General features: G+C 40.9%; 1 protein-coding gene across 11 annotated transcripts in view; it reads right to left on the bottom strand.

The window, feature by feature from the left end:
* Nucleotides 1-5,508: 5,508 nt before the first annotated feature.
* Nucleotides 5,509-20,763, bottom strand: part of SLTM (SAFB like transcription modulator) — a 55,484-nt gene continuing 40,229 nt past the window's right edge. For all 11 annotated transcript variants that reach the window (XM_008016443.3, XM_073012197.1, XM_008016441.3 and 8 more), the window contains 11 exons: nt 20,475-20,578; nt 20,206-20,372; nt 19,661-19,746; nt 19,279-19,442; nt 16,649-16,829; nt 15,798-15,922; nt 14,796-14,966; nt 13,640-13,951; nt 13,399-13,540; nt 10,065-10,225; nt 5,509-6,192 (listed from right to left, as the gene is read on the bottom strand). In XM_008016443.3, coding sequence (XP_008014634.1) covers nt 6,084-6,192; nt 10,065-10,225; nt 13,399-13,540; nt 13,640-13,951; nt 14,796-14,966; nt 15,798-15,922; nt 16,649-16,829; nt 19,279-19,442; nt 19,661-19,746; nt 20,206-20,372; nt 20,475-20,578 — 1,722 coding nt within the window. In that variant the 3' untranslated portion in view covers nt 5,509-6,083. The remainder of the gene's footprint in view (nt 6,193-10,064; nt 10,226-13,398; nt 13,541-13,639; nt 13,952-14,795; nt 14,967-15,797; nt 15,923-16,648; nt 16,830-19,278; nt 19,443-19,660; nt 19,747-20,205; nt 20,373-20,474; nt 20,579-20,763) is intronic.

The following is a 20,763-nucleotide window of genomic DNA, read 5'->3' on the forward strand; positions in this document are numbered from 1 at the left end:
ACAAATGAGGTTGCCTCTTTTGTCTTAAATCAGGGAACACAAAGTGACTTTTTTAGAACAACAACAACAAAAAAAATGGGCAGAATTTGTTCAGTATTTGACACATATTTTCCCACTTAAACCCTTACAATAGCCCTGTTCCTACTAGCGAAGCTGACTGTAGTATTCTGGACATACAGATAAATTGCCCATAATTGAACACATCTAGCAAATGGCAAACTGGTTTTTGAGTCCCTATTCATCCACATTCTGAAGCCTGTAGTTTTTAGACTGGATGCCCCTGCATGTTGTCCCGGCTGCAAGGGCCTTCCCTGTAGTACCATCTTACCTCATAAATTTGAGTGTTCTTAGAGTAGTTCAGAGGGAGTGAGCTGTCAACCGGGTGAAGCAAATCCTAGCAGGCTACCTGTCCAGAGGCCTGGGATGGCAGATCCAGGGGAAATAAAGTCATTAAAGAAGCTAACGGGTAATTTGGTAATTTTAGAAAATTAGGGTGTTAGTTCATTGGATCAGAATTCCTTAGAATTTTTAGTCTTATATTATCATGTCCTTGAGGGATGCACCATTTCTTGTCATGGTATCTGACCCATTTCCCCTGCACTCCACTTCCCAAATGCCTGAAATGTGGTGAGGAAATTAGTGAATTTATAGTTTGTTGGACATCACCAGATTTATTAAGAGAAGGGGAAGGGCATGGTGGCTCACACCTGTAATCCCAGCACTTTAAGATGCCGAGGAGGCAGATCACTTGAGGTCAGGAGTTCAAGACTAGTCTGGCCAACATAGTGAAATTCTGTCTTTACTAAAAATACAACAATTAGCTGGGCATGGTGGCAGGCACCTGTAATCCCAGCTACTTGGGAGGCTGAGGCATGAGAATCACTTGAATCTGGGAGGCAGAGGTTGCAGTGAACTGGGATTGTGCCATTGTACTCCAGCCTGGGAGACAGTGAGATACCATCTCAAAAAAAAAAAAAAAAAAAAGAGAGAGAGAAGGAAAACTGTCTCTGTCCAAATGAAAGGTTATTGCTTGAGCTTTCGATGGGCTCGGTCTCATAAACTGATGAAATTTCTTTTTTTTTTTTTTTTGAGACGGAGTCTCACTCTGTCACGAAGGCTGGAGTGCAGTGGCATGATCTCGGCTCACTGCAAGCTCCGCCTCCCGGGTTCACGCCGTTCTTCTACCTCAGCCTCCTGAGTAGCTGGGACTACAGGCGCCCGCCACCACGCCCAGATAATTTTTGTATTTTTAGTACAGACAGGGTTTCACCGTGTTAGCCAGGATGACCTCATGATATGCCCACCTCAGCCTCCCAAAGTGCTGGGATTACAGGCATGAGCCACCGCGCCCGGCCTAACTGATGAAAACTTAACCAATGAGTAGATTTCATTCTCATTTCCTAACCCTATTGGCAAATCCAGGTGGAAAACTACATGGTGAGCATGGAGCCAAGATGACTTCATGGCTAATGTTTATGCCTGGGGCAGGCATCTCACCTCAGACAGCATGAATTCCAGGCTGAGAGCTGCTGGTCTGGGCAGCCTCTCCCTAAACAATCTCATTTCTTACTGATGGCTGCACCAACGGGTGGCTTAAGTATTCAATCTTAATTAAGTGTTTGTTACACCAATGCTACACCAATGTTACACGAACTTTAAGACAAAGCCCAGGCTCCCCCATTCCAACCAGATTGCTCTCCCTAAGTCCCTATTATAAAAATTCTGAATCCTTCACATGGTTATTCCTTCATCCAATATTTATTGAGTGGCTACTAAGAGCCAGGGGCCAGGGATACAGCAGTGAAAAGAAAAAATAGACGAAAACAGCTGTCCTTCTGGAGCTTACATTCAAGTAGGAAAAAATGGATTATAAATAGATTAGATGGGAAGGAGGGGGAATGCTGAGAAAGGGAGTAAGTGTGGCAAATTAATTTTATTTTGAGATGGAGTCTTGCTCTTGTCACGCAGGCTGGAGTGCAGTGGCGTGATCTTGGCTCACTGCAACCTCCGCCTCCCAGGTTCAAGTAATTCTCCTGCCTCAGCCTCCTGAGTAGCTAGGATTACAGGCGCCCACCACTATGCCCGGCTAATTTTTTTGTAATTTTAGTACAGACGGGGTTTCACCATGTTGACCAGGCTGGTCTTGAACTCCTGACCTCAGGTGATCCAGCCACCTCTGCCTCCCAAAGTGCTGGGATTATAGGCATGAGCCACCACGCCCGGCCTAAGTGTGGCAATTTTAAATAAAATCAAAGAAGTCATGGTTGAGAAAATGACATTTTAGCTAAGAACTGAAGCAATGAGGAAGCGAGCCACATGGCTATCTGCGAGAGAGCATTTCAGATGAACACAAGCAAAAGGCTTGAGATGAGATGCTGTGGTCAACACATGGGACAATGCGGTGGTCAGCACGTGGAACCAGGTGAACAAGGAAGAGAGTAGTAGGAAATGAGGTGGCAGACTGAATGTATTCTGCAGATGGAGAGACATTAGAGGGCTTGGAGGGGAAGTTGATCTTCTCAGAGAAAAATGTTAAGAGGGGTAGAAGACATAATATTGGTGATTTTGGTACAGAATATGTAGGTGAACATTAACTACATGATACAAGCCCCTTAGGCCTGGCTGGAATGGCCAAGTCAAAAGGAAAGAGAAAGAAAAGATAGAAGCTTATCTGTAGGAAGCACTTAAAGGATTTCAGGAAACAATTTGTTTCAGATAAAAATAAACGGTACTGTTGAGTGGTGCGTTTTAAGGGATATTATTAATTTCACCTACAGCGCCCTTACTGAGTTGAAGGTGGTGATTAAGTATTTGAGAGGATTAGTTTTTGGGGGTAACTACACATGGTAAATTTGAGGTGTTTGACAGAAATGCTAATTAAGCAGTTATTGGAGGTATTAGAAGAGATTCATCTTTAGGTAGAGAGATGGATTGGATGAGATTCTTTACAAATGCAAAAAATCTGACAATTTTTTTTTTCTTTTCTTTTTTTTTTCTAGATGGAGTCTCACTCTGTCGCCAGGCTGGAGTGCAGTGGTGCCATCTCGGCTTACTGCAGTCTCTGCCTCCCGGGTTCAAGCGACTGTCCTGCCTTAGCCTCCCAAGTAGCTGGGATTACAATAAGGATTCAGTATTTGTTAGGACGTGTTAAGTATGGAGGAACTGAGTTAAGTGACAATCCAGGCAGAAGGGTTTTAAATGTTTTCATTACTTCATACATTTAAGAGCTTGAGATTTTTTTCTATGTAATTCCTAAGCTTTTAATTTTATTTTACAATGATTGTTGGCATGTGTAGTTTCTGACGTCAGCATCTTGCCCAGCTTACCAAGACTGGCTACTATCTTTCTTGAATCTTTTTTGCATCATGTGAGCTGTCTATAGCTTCTAACTCACTGATGCCATTGCACTGTGGCGAAACATTTGGATTGTGCATCAAGCACATGGGGAATGGCACATTTTCCTCCATTCTCTTGGCTTTGAGGGGACTGTCTTCCTTCACGGATCATGAAGTCAGGAGTTCAAGACCAGCCTGGCCAACATGGTGAAACCCTGTCTCTACTAAAAATACAAAAAATTAGCCGGGCATGGTGGCAGTCACCCGTAATCCCAGCTATTTGGGAGGCTGAAGCAAGGGAATTGCTTGAACCCGGGAGGCAGAGGTTGCAGTGAGCCAAGACAGCACCACTGCACTCCAGCCTGGGCAACAGAGCGAGACTCCATCTCGACAACAACAACAACAGCAGCAACAACATCTCTAAATAGGCCAGACGCGGTGGCTCACACTTGTAATCACAGCACTTTGAGAGGCTGAGGCAGGCAGATCATGATGTCAGGAGTTTGAGACCGGCTTGGCCAACACAGTGAGACCCCAACTCTACTAAAAATAACAAAAAATAGCTGGGCGTGGTGGCAGGCGCCTGTAGTCCCAGCTACTCGGGAGGCTGAGGCAGGAAAATCGCTTGAACCTGGGAGGTGGAGGTTGCAGTGAGCTGAGATGGCACCATTGCACTCCAGCCTGGGTGAATGCCAGACTCCATCTCAAAACAACAAAAAACCCTCTAAATTTGGTTTTCACTATTGACCCTGAGCCAGCCAGGTGATCGCTGAGGGTCACTCAACCTCAATGCCAGCATATCAGATGGTTTTGTCAGGTTTTCTGAACTTAAAAAAGCACTCGCCATGGCAACTTGAGTAAAAAATAATTACCTATAATGTCTATAGGCTTGTACCCTTCAGTGTAAGTACAGAAAAGACTGAAACAAATTAAGGATCTAATGTTTAAAATGCAGGTTACTATCCAGATTCCCATCTGAAAACTGGTCAGGGTCAGTAATTCTACCTATGGCTAGGAGGATTCTTCTGAGTATTAGGTAGGCGAACGTACCTCAAACGCTTAGCACATTACCCAGCACGTAAAGCGCTTAGCCAATGTTAGCAGCTGTATGATAATCCCTTCTAAGAAACATAGTCCCACTCTACAAATGAGGAAACACTGAGAAGTGACATTCTAACCTAAAGTCACCAACATTCACTCCAGTGGATACTGAGGCTTCTCCTATAACACTCTACAAAATGTTGTGATCAAGAAATGAAGTAGACCTCCCTCACACCAACGTACACACCCAACCTGCTCCCACAACTGTCGGACTGGGAATGGCAGAAAAGGTAAGAAATCCAGAGAAGTCCCCACAGTGCCAGTTCCCCAAAGGACCAGAGACCACGGTACCTTGGTTGCCCATGGCACTGGGAAATGTGAGCCATCTCATGGCATGACTGTACCGAGCATAGAGAGTGCTGAATTTACCAGACATCTAGACCATTTGGATTTTTCACCACTGATTTATATAAAGGAATGTGGGAAGCTTTTTTGAAAGAACAGCATTTACCTTGAAGGGCTTTCCTAAAAGAGATGCCTTTTTAAAACAATGCCATAGGATTAGTGGTTAAATCTCTTAACACATGCACAGCATATGCTGCCCAGCTACTGAGGTGAAGAGTCTAAGCTAGATTTATTTCTGAGGAACAAAGACCAAAAGACTGCCTTTAGAGCTCTATACCTAGTCAGTCACCTTGGGCTGAACTACAGAAAGAACTGGACAACTAACACCTAAAATGCTGAAAACAAAGACACATACAATTCCAGGTGTGGATTTTTATTTTCACAAAAAGACAACAATGTCTTCCCACATACAAGTATTTACAAAACCCAACTGATTCACCCATCTAGAACCTGGGTTTTTTTCCACTTCTCAACATAGTTGGGAACATGGAAACATTAATACCCACACAATTCCCAGAGATGGAATTTATCCATCAAACAGTGCAGATTACCTAAAAGTGCACTTACCTGCACAACTCGGTCTAAGAACCTTGTGAAACAAACCTCATGGCCAAGGTTTCATGAATCTATTTGGTTTCATACCATGCAAACCTGAACAAGTGTGCTGCTACACTAAACTGAAAATCGGTTCTCATTTTACAATTAAAAAGGTTCTCAACACTTTAGCAACTATACAGAATATGAAGGTTTATTTCAAAAAAGATTACATTTTTTTTAAACCAGGATACACAGATGCACTTAATGTAACAGTACCTTCTGCAAAAATAGGTTACATAATACTCAGAAATGCAATGAACAATCTTATTCTCTAAAAATTAGACAGCTAAGACTTCTTAAGCATAGACAGCCTTCAAAATGGAGGCTGAAAATGCTTAGTGAAAAGAAGTAACTCTAGAGCCAGACACCACAGAGCTAAGGCTGCAAATTAAACCACTACCACACAGCTGCAAACTACTCTTTATATTCACACAGCGTTCAACAAAACGACTTCAATTCCATCTTTTCAAATGTGTCTCGGTGCTGCAAGAAAAAAAGTTGAATGATACACAAAACTATTAAAAGTTACAACAGAACTATTTAAACATCTTCTCCAAAATTGAGAAAAGCAATCATGTTAAATTTTTAAAAAGAAAAGTCTGACAGAACTCTCAAGCAAGTCAGAGGTCCTTTTCATAAGTAGTCAAGTAAAGTTTACAGGAGATTTCAATAAATTATCATAAAACCACGGCAGAGAGCTCATTTTCAGAATCGTCGTGGAGGTCCACCCTTAAATGGCTTAAATCCGGAGCCACTTCCTCTTGGCATGGAATTGCCACTGATTTGTACAATTCTATTAATTGGGGATGCGTTACTGAAAAAGGTTTAAAAGAAAAAAAGTCAGAGAACAAAGAACAAATCATCACTGCAAATACTTATGCAGCACTTAACATTTGCCAGGCACTGTTCTTGGTACTTTATCCAAAATAAATCATTTACTCTTTTCAACAGTCCCCTGAGGTCTGAACCATTACTAACCCCACTTTACTGATGAAGAAACAGATCTGGAGGTTGAGGAACTCGTCCAAGGTCACAGAGCTAATAAAATGGTGGAGCAGAGATCTGAACTTGGGCAATCTCACTTTGAAGTCCCATTACTTCAGAAGCCAGTTGCAGATCTGCATGTGGATGGACTTCAGCAGCAGATCTCTTAAGTGTGGACCCCAAACCAGTAGCAGTAGCACCAGCTGGGGGCCTGTTAGAAATGCAAATTCTTACCCCCATCTCAGACCACTGAGAAAGAAACGCTGGGGGTGGGACTCCCAGCAACCTGTTTTTCTTTGTTTGTTCTTTTAAATATATATATTTTTAGACAGTGTCTCACTCACTTCACCCAGGCTGGAGTGCAGTGGCACAATCACGGCTCACTGTAGCCGCCTTGACTTCCTGGACTCAGGTGATTCTCACACTTCAGCCAGCCACCAGAGTAGCTGGGACTACAGGCAAGTGCCACCATGCTCAGCTAATTTTTTAATTTTTAGTAGAGACAGGATTGCACCATGTTGGCCAGGCTGATCTCGAACTCCTGGGCTCAAAAGATCTGCCAGCCTTGGCCTCCCAAAGTACTGGAATTACAGGCAGGAGCCACCACGCCCAGCCAACCTGTGTTTTAACACACCCTCCAGGTGATTCCGTTGTTTGCTAAAGTTTGTGAGCTAAATTATAGGAAGTCATTTAAAAAATATTTCTGGAATCTTTATGTGTAATGCAACAGAGCAGATGTTAGTAACACAAAAAAGCAGACCTTCTCCTCCGACAAAAAACCTTTAACAAGCCAGGCACAGTGGCTCACACCTGTAATCCCAGCACTTTGGGAGGCCGAGGTGGGCGGATCAAGGAGAACTGCTTGAACCCGGAGGCAGAGGTTGCAGTGAGCTGAGATCGTGCCACTGTACCCCAGCCTGGGTGACAGAGTGAGACTCCATCTCAAAAAAGAAAAAACTTTAACAAACCAGGAGATGAAAATTTACAGTGAAGGCCAGGTGCAGTGGTTCATGCCTATAATACCAGCACTTTGGGAGGCTGAGGCTGGAGGATCACCTGAGGAACAGGAGTTTGAGACCAGCCTGGCCAAGAAAGTGAAACCTCCATCTCTACTAAAAATACAAAAAATTAGCCGAACGTGATGGCACACACCTGTCCTAGCTACTTGGGAGGCCGAAAGAGAATCACTTGAACCCAGGAGGCGGAGGTTGCAGTGAGCTGAGATAGCGCCACTGCACTCCAGCTTGGGGGACAGAGACTTCGTCTTGTAAAAAAAAATATTGTCTACAGTGAAATGGTTCAGGCAGAATAAAACTAGATTATAAAAAGGCTTAAATGCCAGACTAAGGAATCTGGGCTCGATCCTGTGACTTGGAGCAGCTGCTTGTTATAGTTTTAGAGCAATAAATGGTTTAACAAAATGGGAGTTTCAACAGTTCAATTTACAAATAGGGTAATGGAACACAAAAATAATAATTTGGGAAGATCAGACAGAAGCTAAAATGAGGAATAAGGGATAGTTATGATAAACTTTTTTTTTGTAGAGACAGAGTTTTGCCATGTTGCCCAGGCTGGTCTTGAACTCCTCAGTTCAAGCGATCCACCTACCTTGGCCTCCCAAAGTACTGGGATTACAGGCATGAGCCACTGCGCCCAGCCTGAGAAACATTTTTTTAAAAAAATGGAGCCACACAGCCGGGTACAGTGGCTCATGCCTATAATCCCAGCACTTCAGCAGGCCGACATGGGCAGATCACAAGGTCAGGAGTTCGAGACCAGCCTGGCCAACATGGTGAAACCCTGTCTCTGCTAAAAATACAAAAATTAGCTGGGCATGGTGGTGCACGCCTGTATTCCCAGCTACTCACTTGAACCTGGGAGGCAGAGGTTGCAGTGAGCCGAGACTGTGCCACTACACACCAGCCTGGACAGAGCAAGACCCCGTCTCAAAAAAAAAAAAAAGAACCACACTTAGAAGTTTATGCTAGGAATGAAGAAAGGTAAGGACAAGTCCCGTTTTTCCAGTCAGGGTGAGTGAAATGGATGGTGGCACTATCAAATTAAAAGAAGCTGCAGGCAACAAAAGGGACACAAAGGTTTGAAACAGGAGAAGAATGAGTTTGACTGTGACCTTGAATTCATGGATGCAGCAAAGCACTTACATGGCAGTGGCAACATGAAGCTGAAAGGAAACAGCAGTGTCTAAAGCTTAGCCATGGGAAGGAGCCTGCAAAGGCAGTCACAAGGGCAGAAAGAAAGTAATGGTGCCCTAGAAAACAGACTCCCTCAAAATAAAGATAAATGACCATGTGAAACAGTGTTTAACCACCAAGGAGTCGAAAACCATGAAAATAAAAGAATCTATATTTATCAGGAGAAAAGTCATCAGTGACCTTTACAAACCGGATACAATGAATGTTGAGCTTGTGCAGGCAGAAGCAGCACACTTACTGAAGTTTGATGGTAGAAGTGACCATGGAATAATAGTGACCTGGGTCACTGAGTCAAGTCAGTATCTCTCCTAAGAGGAATGGGAAAGAAAGGAGGACGTGAAAGAGATGGGGAAGCTGAAGACCTGCTGGCTCGGTGTGAAGAGAAAGTAAAGCTCGCCTCTTTTTTTTTTTTTTTTTTTTTTTTTGAGACGGAGTCTCGCTGTGTCTCCCAGGCTGGAGTGCAGTGGCGCGATCTCGGCTCACTGCAAGCTCCGCCTCCCGGGTTCACGCCATTCTCCCGCCTCAGCCTCCCAAGTAGCTGGGACTACAGGCGCCCGCCACCACGCCCAGCTAGTTTTTTGTATTTTTAGTAGAGACGGGGTTTCACCATGTTAGCCGGGATAGTCTCGATCTCCTGACCTCGTGATCCACCCGCCTCGGCCTCCCAAAGTGTTGGGATTACAGGCTTGAGCCACCGCGCCCGGCCCAAAGCTCGCCTCTTAACGTATGAATAGATTTTGTGTTACATGTCTAAAAGCTCTGCCAGGAGTTATTTTAAATAACAGGGAGGAAACAGAACACACTTTCAATTTTTTCTTCCTAAGAATTTGAGGAATGCTAGGTAGGGAACAAGATGATGGTTCCAATGTGAGGTTAAGACTCATTATCTAGACTGGTTGCAGTGGCTCCCGCCTGTAACCTCAGCACTTGGGGAGGCTGAGGCAGGCGGATCACCTGAGGTCTAGAGTTCGAGACCTGCCTGGGCAACATGGTGAAACCCCGTCTCTACTAAAAATATAAAAATTAGCTGGGCATGGTAGCGCATGCCTGTAGTCCCAGCTACTTGAGAGGCTGACATGAGAGAATTGCTTGAACCCGGGAGGCGGAGGTTGCAGTGAGCCGAGATCTCACCACTGCACTCCAGCCTGGGCAACAGAGTGAGACTCCATCTCAAAAAAACAAAAAACAAAACAAAAAGATTCATTATCTACTGGATCCTACCATACATACATACCCATATCTAGATCAACTTGCCAGAACGTCACTGAATTCATTTACAAGGAAGAATACAAAGTAACACATTGATATCAGCTGTTCTGCACACAGTCTTTTGGAGACTCTGAGTTGATACAGGGAAATGTTCAGGCCGACCTAGGGTTTTCGCTAGTTGCAGTTCAGTGTCTCAGAAACTATAATGACTTTTATGGAAAGGATCAAGTGTTGGTTGTGTGCTGGCAGAAAAAGTCTAAACTGGTTAGTAGTTATTTACCTTGAATGTTGGGTTATCATGCCTGCTCCTGCCCGGCCATCACCCATTCGCCTCGTATCATGATAGCTAGGCCCTTGAGAGGGTGGACCATGCCACTCTTTCCTTGGTCCGCTTGTGTCCCGTCCATGGCGTTCAACCACATGTCGCTCCTCAGGATAGTGCTAAAAGAATAGCATATGAAAAGTCACTTGGGCGGGCGCAGTGCCTCATTACCTGTAATCCCAGCACTTTGGGAGGCTGAGGCAGGAGGATCATCTGAGGTCAGGAGTTCGAGACCAGCCCGGCTAACATGGTGCAACCCCATTTCTACTAAAAATACAAAAAATTAGCCAGGCATGGTGGCCCACACCTATAATCCCAGCTAGTCAGGAGGCTGGGGCAGGAGAATCACTTGCACACTCCAGGAGGCGGAGGTTGCAGTGAGCTGAGATCACGCCACTGCACTCCAGCTTGGGCAACGATAGTGAAACCCCATGTCAAAAAAAAAAAATCACGACACCCTCAGTCTCGGTCTCATACCAAATTATATTGGTGTGCTTTTAATGTCAGAAGCAAATTAATAAGATGTCTGAGAAGATAAAAGGATGAGTAGTGCAACAGCATATGGAAAGAGTTTGTATCTATTTTGTAGTAAGAAGCTACTCAGGCTTCAGGAAGGGTATGGAGGAAATGATTCAATACTTTTTGTTGTTGTTGTTTTGTTTTTTGAGATGGAGTCTCGCTCTGCTGTCAGACTGGAATGCAGTGGTGCGATCTCGGCTCACTGAAACCTCCGCCTCCTGGGTTGGAGCAATTCTCTTGCCTCAGCATCCCAAGTAGCTGCAACTACAGGCATGCGCCACCGTGCCCAGCTAATTTTTGTATTTTTAGTGGACACAGGGTTTCACCATGTTGGCCAGGATGGTCTTGATCTCTTGACTTCATGATCCGCCCACCTCGGCCTCCCAAAGTGCTGGGATTACAGGTGTGAGCCACCGTACCCAGCCAATTCCTGTTTTTAAAAATAATTTTTTTTTGGAGACATGATCAAGTGCTGCCTAGGTTGGAGTACAGTGTTGCTACCATAACTCACTGCAACTGTGAACTCCTAGGCTCCAGCAATTCTCCTGCCTCAGCCTCCTGCCTAGCTGGGACTACAGGGTGCACACCACCATGCCCAGCAAATTTTTTAATTTTCCTATGGAGATGGGGTCTCACTATATTGTCCAAGCTGGTCTCGAACCTCTGGCCTCAAGTAATCCTCCTGCCTTGGCCTCCAAAAGTGCTGGGATTACAGCCATGAGCCACCAGGCCTGGACATTAATTTCTATTTCTATATTTTCTAGCACCCAAGGGCTTTTTGACCCTTGATTATTTCAAATACTTGGATCTTATATTGACTGTAAGAACGCACAGACAGAGATCAAAACCTTAGGACAAGCCACGGCGGGGCCTATGATCAGCCTATCAGGACAACATGCAAACGGCACAGAAAACAGGAGTTGTCAACTTATTTTACATCGTACTAGTTAGTGCTATGGCACTTACAAGGTGCTACATCTGTAACTATGGAAAACAGTAGCAAACACAAAGAAACAGAAACTGTAGAACTAGGGATCTAAGGAAAGAGAAAGCAAGCATTGTGATACTTAGCTTACAGGAAAGAAAGCAGAAGGTACCCACAGAGAGACTTAGATATAATACTGGCAGAACAATTTACAGACTAACACTATGAAAAAGAAAATTTTCAAGGGAGGATACAAGATCTCTTCCTCAGGACACATTTTCTAAAAGGACATCTGAATGTAGAGGGCTGGTCTTTGAGACTTTCTTAAATTTTACTGTAAACAAGGCAGACTTATCTGGATTATAGACTCAGTCTTAAAAATTCTGTTTAGGGGTGGGCGTGATGGTTCATGCCTGTGATTCCAGCACTTTGGGAGGCAGAGGAGGGTGAATCACCTGAGGTTGGAAGTTTGTAACTAGCCTGGCCAACATGGTGAAACCCCACCTCTACTAAAAATACAAAAATTAGCCAGGCGTGGTGGCTCACATCTGTAGTCCCAGCTACTCGGGAGGCTGAGGAAAAAGAATCGCTTGAACCTGGGAAGCAGAGGTTGCAGTGAGCCGAGATCACGCCACTGCATGTCAGCCTGGGTGACAGAGTGAGACTCCATCTCAAAAACAAACAAACAAACACACTAATATGTATTAAAATACAAAACAAACACCAGCATATAATGGAGACACACACACTGCACAATTCTTTTTGGTATATAATTTATGAAAGTATGTCCTAACTGTGCTACTATCAACCCATATGCCAGTATTTCATCAGTAGAATACTTTTAAATGAGGCAAAAGGTTTTTGTTCATTTCAGTCTCTAACAGATGAAGATACTTTCCTCTGTCCAGCTGATTAACTTACAAAATATTCAAGTCAATATAAGTGTCACAAGAATAAAAATTTAAAAATATGTAACGTTACACTCATCTATCTTTAGGATAAGAAGACAAAAAACAGACAAAGGTCTATTTCAATTTTACACTTTAAGCTACTTAAATGAAGCAGGAGAAAAAGATGTATGTGTGTATACATATATATAAAAATATATACATATACACACACACACACACACACATATATATATATTTTTTTTTTCCCCAGACAGGGTCTGGCTCTGTAACCCAGGCTAGAGTGCAGTGGCGCCATCTTGGCTCACTGCAACCTCCAACTCTTGGGCTCCAGCGATTCTCCTGCCTCAGCCTCCAGAGTAGCTGGGATTACAGGCGCACACTACCACACCCAGCTAATTTTTGTATTTTTAGTAGAGATGGGGTTTCACCATGTTGCCCAGGCTGGTCTCAAACTCCTGAGCTCAGGCAATCTGCCCACCTTGGCCTCCAAAAGTGTTGGGATCACAGGCATGAGCCACCATGCCTGGTCAAGAATATTTTATGAAGAAGGAAAAAGTGAAAAGGAAGCACAAATAGGGGTCACAGATTTCAGATCCAGTTTGAAAGCCTCAATTTCTTAAAAAGAAATAAAACCAAAGTTATCATTAGACAGGCTCATTTATCAAATTAACAATTCTTAAATTTCACTAGGAAGTTTAATCAAAATGGAGTATTTCAAGGCTAGTACCTTAACTCTTTGGACTACTGATGGTCAACTCTGACAGTAAAGTATGAGAAAAATTCAGATTAATTTTAAAAATTAAAATTAAAAATTAATGCCTCTCAATCATTCCAATCTAGCTAGGCCATATCAAAATGTTACTGTATATCCAGAGTAGCTCATGAATCCTCTAAATGTATGTGTGCAGGCTGGAGGCAAGCCTCCCGCAGCATTTACCTGTGATCCACCTCGGTCTGTGATGACTCCTCTGTCTCCCTCTCTGCTCCCGTACCCCGAAGCGCTGCTACGATTCCCAGGGGCAGCACCTCTCACGCTGTGCCCTGATACTTCTCTCCCAGATCGTTCTGGCCTTTCGACTCTGTTAAACAAAACATAAAAACATACATGATCCAAACTGTAATTTTTTTAACCCCAAGGCATGAGACCACTAGGAAAGCATTCTGAAGTACACAGCTACCTTGTTTCCCGTTTGTCAGTGGACATACTTCCTTCACTTTTCCAGCTGGTAGGTCTGGAAGGATTGGGCCCTGCCTCTCGAGGATGTCTAGGATGAGTGATATCAGGCCTGTCATGAATAATCACCGTTCTCCTTTCATCTCGCTCCCCTCGAACTTCTCGCCTGTCTGATTCTCTAAGTTCGTTTCTCGGTGGAGGCTCATTTCTTCTGGAGTCACTGAAATTTTTGGGATATCTTTCGAAGCTTGGATCTTCCCTTCGTGCAGTAGGTCGTGCTTTTTTCCCCTCACTTTGACCAACAAAGCGATCCCGCCTATTGATTAGAAACAAAGAATATAGGTCCAAGAAGTGCTTACTTGAGTGCTTAATTCTTCTTAACTTTGTCTGCATAACCTATAATGATGAAACCAAAAAATGAACTTAAGGCAAAGCCATGGAAAAAAGCTAGTCATTGATTATTACAAGTCATTTTCTTTTAAACTGAACTAAGTGTCTAGCCTAAGGTTGGTTTTCTTAGTGTTCAGGAGAAATGATACCAAACACTCAAAGTCGCTTCCAAGCTGAAGAATGTTTTACTGTTCTTAACAGTTGAGGCACATCCAAAGTGATCAGTGCTCCCACAGTTTTAAAGATAAGAAGAGGCCCGGCGCGGTGGCTCATGCCTATAATCTCAGCACTTTGGAAGGCCGAGGTGGGTGGATCACTTGAGGCCAGAAGTGCTAGATAAGCCTGGCCAACATGGCAAAACCCCATCTCTACTAAAAATACAAAAATTAGCCGGGCATGGTGGTGGTGCATGTCTATAATCTCAGCTACTTGGGAGGCTGAGGCACAAGAATCATTTGAACCCAAGAGGCAGAGGTTACAGTACGCCAAGATTGCACCACTGTGTTCTAGCCTGGGAGACAGGTGGGACCCTGTCTCAAAAAAAATAAAAATAAAATAAAGATAAGAAGATAAAGCCAACCTACTTAATGGTGTTCTAGTTAATTAATTTGGAATACTGAACCACATTCCCATTAACAGAAACAAAAACCATATAATTTGTTCTGAGCATTCAGTTCTGACCTGGTACTTCTTAATTAAGATTTTAGGAGAAACAGAGTTATCACTAGCAAGGCTCATAAAATAAATGTAACAATTTTCAACACATCTACCTTTCAAAAGATGAAGACTGTACTGCTGAACTCTCAGGAAACCTGCCCCTCTCTCGGTGATCAAAGTCATTAAATCTGTTCTGTTGGCGAGAGTAGTCAGATCCATGGCCAAATCGTGCATCTGTATCTAGAGACAACTTTTTATTCTCGCTCCAGTAAGGATCATCTCGCCTTGAAGAGAAATATTTGCTCATTTACATAAATCAGTTCTACAGTAATCAAACGACATTTACTTGGAGTCATACATACCACATGTTAGAACTGTGGACACAAAAGGGCTAATAAACTCAAGACATAACACACTCAGGAGTACAAACTAGCAAAGACTTAATTGTTGAATTACGTAAAGTCAAATAGTGTGAGAGGAATTTAACAGGAGAGAAAAAGAGTTGAAAAACTGCATGTCTTATAATTATTAAATGGAAAAGACAAATAAAATACTTGAAACCACTTTATAATAAAATTCTAACCAGCAGTTCACAACCTCTTCAGTTAACTTTGGAAATATTAGAGTGGCAAGTCAGAAGCACAGTTCATTCATTCCACCTATTTCTCTACACAATCAACTCATTTTAATAGAATTTATGTTAAGAAAATTAAATGGGCATACTTATATTTTTAAATCTATATGAAGTATGAATCCAAGCACACAACAGAATGTATCTTTCAATCTCAAGTTTAAGACTTCCATTTCTATACTATCTGCACTACCTTTTTAAGAATGTTCAAAATCTGTTTAATTATTATTGAAGCCTATTACGACAATGTATTTCCAGTCATAACGAAAAACGTTTGGCATCAGAAAGGTAGACAGGGAAAGAAATGCGGACTGTTCCCACTTGCCAGTGCACTGGGTCTACCCCAGTACTGTAATCCTTCCAATCCCTGTTGATCATGACTTTTGTTTCAGTGATGGGAGTCTATACTTTCTACTTCTCTAGTCTTAGCCTAAAGGGAATAAAACAGCAAGTGTAACTGTTAAGGAATAAAGTGAGTAACTACCTATGATCTACATCACGTGGGCGTTTCAAGGAATTCCTTTTTTCTTGTTCATAACGAAGTTGTTGTTGTTGCCTTCTGAGTTCCTCTCTTTCTCGAGCAATCCGTTCAGCTTCCTTACGACGTTCCTTCAGACAACACAGAAGGAAGAACCAACCAAGGCAAAATGAAAACATAAGATAAGTATACATGCAACCTTGTTTTAATCCTGTCGCTAAGAAACCATCATAAGCAAAGACCAAGCAAAACACAAACCTATGACACCTAAATTTGATTTCAATAATCTAGGCTATAGCTATTGTTCTGCAACATTAAAAATAACAAGGACTGGGTGGTGAAAGTTGGCAAGTATTTGGGAAGGTCAAGTTTAGTTTAATCATTCAACTAAAATAAAAGCACCTAAAGGGAATTAGAAATAGCGTTCTTAATATGTATGGAGACTAAGTGCCTTAAAACCCTGAGGTGCAATTCTGCAAAGAGAGGCATTATTTCCTTCCAGCCTTGGGAAATCATTCCCACTATAATATGTAAGGAAATCATTATTATTTTCTAAGACTGGGATAGTGACAGAGCCTGGATTACAACTACTCTGGACTCATAGTCCTATGCTCAGACTATTAGGCTGCCATGATATTGCAGAGCTAGAATTATTACCCGTTATGTAGAACAAAGTCACTACTAATTGTATTTTTAACTAGTACCTAATTCACTGTTATCTTTCAGGGACACTTAAAAGCTCATTAGCTAAACTCATTCTATAGACGCTTTACAACAAGTAAAGCAAATTTTAGGGCTAAAATCACAGAGTTTGAAAAAGGTGAGTTATTTAAGATGAAAAGATTTTCTGACTGCACCTGTTCAATACGAATGCGTTCCCTTTCCAAGCGTTCGCGTTCCATTCTCTCTCTCTCTAGTTTTTGCCTTTCAATTTCTAGGCGCTCTCTCTCTCTCTGTAAGCGTTCCCGTTCTTCCCGTTCACGAATTATTCTAATGCGTTCTCGCTCTCGACGCTCTCTCTCTGCAATCTCTCTTCGTCTACCAAAAATCAGTATTTAGAAATACTTAAATTATGCTAGCACTGTGTGAAAGAGAATAGCTTTGAATTTGAATTTTTCCTTGAGGTTGGCAATTTAAAATTTCAACTCAATCTAAGTAGTTTTAATGTAATTGGAAAGAGAATTCAAAGTAAAACTTTAAACAGATCCCAATATTTTCACTTATTTATAAATAAGACTGTCAACTGAGCAGCTAAATTTTATAATATAGAGTAGTTGCCTCTTAGATGATTCCTGTTTAAATAAAAATCACTATAACAATAGTCCATTAATTAACTGACATTTTAGAAGGATGTAATCTGCATATATAAATTTACAAAACTACAACTTCCAACACTTGTTTTTGATGGAAAAAGCTCTAATGCCTATTATATATTCTATTGTATCTCCTTAAACAAAGTATATACTTTATTTTGATGATTTGGGATCATAACAATGAACATCAACAATAGCAAATACTACATACAACAAAATGGTGTCTTTAAGGGCTATTTTGGAATGTTTACTATCCTATAATAGATGGCTCCAGGTAATGTGTTTTCTGAGTCAGAGGTAGTTCAACTGTTTGCTGAACTGAATTGTTATTGTATTAGACTTTTAATGTTATTTTCTTACTGTAAGGTAGTCAGTGTCCTTTTCTGTCTATCATTGGCATGTCTTTCTCTAGTAACGCAGTGGTTCTCAATGGGTCAGTACTATTTCTACAGAAATCAATGGGGTATTTTTAATTATCACAATGACCATGGGGCAGATACTAGCATTTAGTGTATGAGGATGAAGGAATCTAAGCATCTTATTGATGCATGGAATAGTGAGGATAGTCGTACACAGTAAGAACCATCCAACACTTCTCATACCTTTCAGATGCCACAATGGACATTCACACCATTAAAAACAACCAAATGCCTTAAGCAAAAATAACATGTGAGTCTAGAACTCAACCCCATTTTTAATAAATACTAAGTTTGTCTGCTTTGATATGATTTATGTATTTTAGAATTTCCAATAATGCAACTCTATATAAATAGAAGGAAAATTATACTTTCTTGAGACTTTTACCAAGAGTTGCTCACCATTTCAGAAATCATGTCATAATGTCAACACTACTTCTGGTATTTACTAACCAATACAACATATCACTGACATACAATGTCAGTCTGTATTTGGAGCTGTCCCATTCTCAGTGAGTCTAAATAGGGATGCAAACATCTGACTACTTCATTAAGTCATGCCTAAACATTCCTATCTGGAATACATATTTTTATTATAAATTACTTTTACTTCTCCTTTATATTATAGTTAAGCCATTACTTTTATTTTTGGAAATTATTAGTATAGGTTAAGTATGTTACGCATCAGTTTCATTTCAGGAGAGTAAAGGCATTGCAACATTTTTTAATATAAAAGGGATTTTGGTCTCATACGGTTTGAGAATCACCGGTCTAGTTGACCCTCAATCCCACTCTCCTCTCAATCTGTTGTCAACTAAATAAACAGGAAGCTAGGCACATTTGGACTTCATCTTAAAAAAAAAGAAAATGGGTTCTATGTGCTATAAGGATTACTTCCTTTTAGTAAAGTTGTGTGTCAATTATTATGCAGAATAACCTAAGTTGCTAAAAGTATCTCTGGTAGTTCCCAACACTCTCATGAATGAATAGATGAAATCCCATGATAAGTAACCCCTGGACAAGATAGGTTAACATTTGAAATAATATACTACAAAACACACCCACAAGACTATTTTAAGTGGCATCCAAAAATTGATATACAAAAGTAAACTGACACTCATGATGAACTGTTGAGATATGGCCACTAAAAATGGAAACATCTTGCTTTATTTATATTTTCCATTTGTTTTAAAGAGAATGCTTGCTTTGGGATACAATCTGAATACCATTAGGCTCACAGGGCAAATCTTCCTTCTCTTAGGCACTAATACAAACAATAAATTTTTGCTAAATTTGTTAAAATGTCAGATTACAGTATTTGAACACTATAGCTACTCTGAAACTATCTTATCTCAAATTTTTCCTTTAAAGTCATGTTTTTTATGGCAGCAGCTTTGGTGTTGAGGAAAGAGCATTGGACTTGGAGTCAGAAGACTTGGGTCTGAGTCCCGACTCTGCCACTTGTTAGCCATGTGGGCATTGGAAGAGTCATTTAGCCTCTCTGGGCCTCCAATTTTTTCAATTGTATAATGGGCATAAGTAGCCTTATAGAACTGTTGAGTTGGAGATAACAGATGGAAAGCACTTTGTAAATTGTAAAGTGCTATGCAAACTTAAGAAATCATTAGATGCTACCGTACTTCTTTAAGGTGTTAAACAGTTTTCTGTGGGAATACAATTTCCAGAAATCTGGCTTATAACCAGTGTTAAATATTTACCTATATTTAAAGACAGGTATAAAACAGACACTCTTCCTACCTTCGAAGTTCCATTGCTCGTCGCAGCCTTTCAAAACGAACTAAATGTTCTCTCAACCTTTGTTCCTTCATCTTTTCAAAAGGCAAGATCTCTTTCCTTCTGTAGTCTTTATCTCTTTTTTTATCTAGACTAGCTCTCTCCTTTTCCTTACTTCTCCCATGAATCTATAGAAAAAAATTAGAAGAACACTAGAAATTAAAATATTTTGGGGCTTTATTTTTCAAGTTTAGCAGGTCATTTAAAAAGTTCAAATGACTAGTAACATTTCCTTTTTCTTGGGTTTGCTAGCATGCAAGTATGCAAAGATGGTTACGGAAAAACAGAATTATCTTCTTTTGTAAACAGCTGAAGTAGTATACAGCCATCCTGATCAGAGACTTACTTTCTCATATCTTCCTCTTCTTGATGGTCTACAATGATCTCCTTTAGTTTGGTCTAATATTACCATATGTCCTGGACTCTTTGAACCTAAGGGAAAAAAATTATATAACACAAATGTCTAAAAATTATCATTGAAAAAGAAAATACGTATGTAAAAATGCTAACTTCTGATAGTCACACACCAATACAAGAAATAAAAAACCTACTTATTCTACAAGAACTTAAATGCAAAGAGTTTTTTAAACAGTTCAGTCTGCTAACATAAATACTTTCAGTGATACCAAAAGATCCTAATTCAATAGTACTAATCAATGACCATTTTAAGTCAGCCCAGAATAGCAAAGGAGGTTAGCTGGAAGAAAACATTTGTTTGTTTCCCCAGAGTAGAAAAGAAGACAATTACTCCTACTAGACCTCCTTTCCTACCACAATGACACCTAACAACAAAGCTTACACCTCCGGATTATAATTTCAGGTTTTCCCTTCCACTGTAAAAATTAAGCAGTAGAATGCATTAGAAAGGGATTGAAAAGATATATAGCATACTTATTCGCTTCTTTTCTTCACTTTTTTTAATCGATTCTGATGTTTGGCCACTTGCTCCATTATCATTCTTCTCATCTTTACCTTCTATTTTCTTAGTATCCTTGCTTTCTTTTTTTTCAGATTTCTCAGATGATCTTTTCTCTTCTTTTTTGACAGAGGCTTGTGTCCTGACCATACCACCCCAGACAAAAAAACCAGAATGAGTACTTCATAATGTACCAAAAAAGTCTGTTTATCGAAATAAATAAATAAAAATAATAAATCCTTACTTGCTACTTCTGTCACTCATATTTTTTTTATCTCCGGAACTTCTTGAACTACTCTTTTCATCATTTTCTTTCTTCATTTCTTTCTTAGAGGGATCACCTTTTACCTGAAACGTTTGAACCAGAAAAACAATTTATACATATGGTTACATTTTTGGGATTATAAAAAGTGTGTTAATGGCAGAAAATCTGGAAAAGATAGAAAATTATAAGGAAAGTAAAAACTACGAACACATAAAAATTAAAAATAATTGCAAATTCTACTCCCTGCTACTGTTAACAGCTATGAGTT

The sequence above is a fragment of the Chlorocebus sabaeus genome, chromosome 26, assembly GCF_047675955.1.
Source record: "Chlorocebus sabaeus isolate Y175 chromosome 26, mChlSab1.0.hap1, whole genome shotgun sequence".
Taxonomy (NCBI): Eukaryota; Metazoa; Chordata; class Mammalia; order Primates; family Cercopithecidae; genus Chlorocebus; species Chlorocebus sabaeus.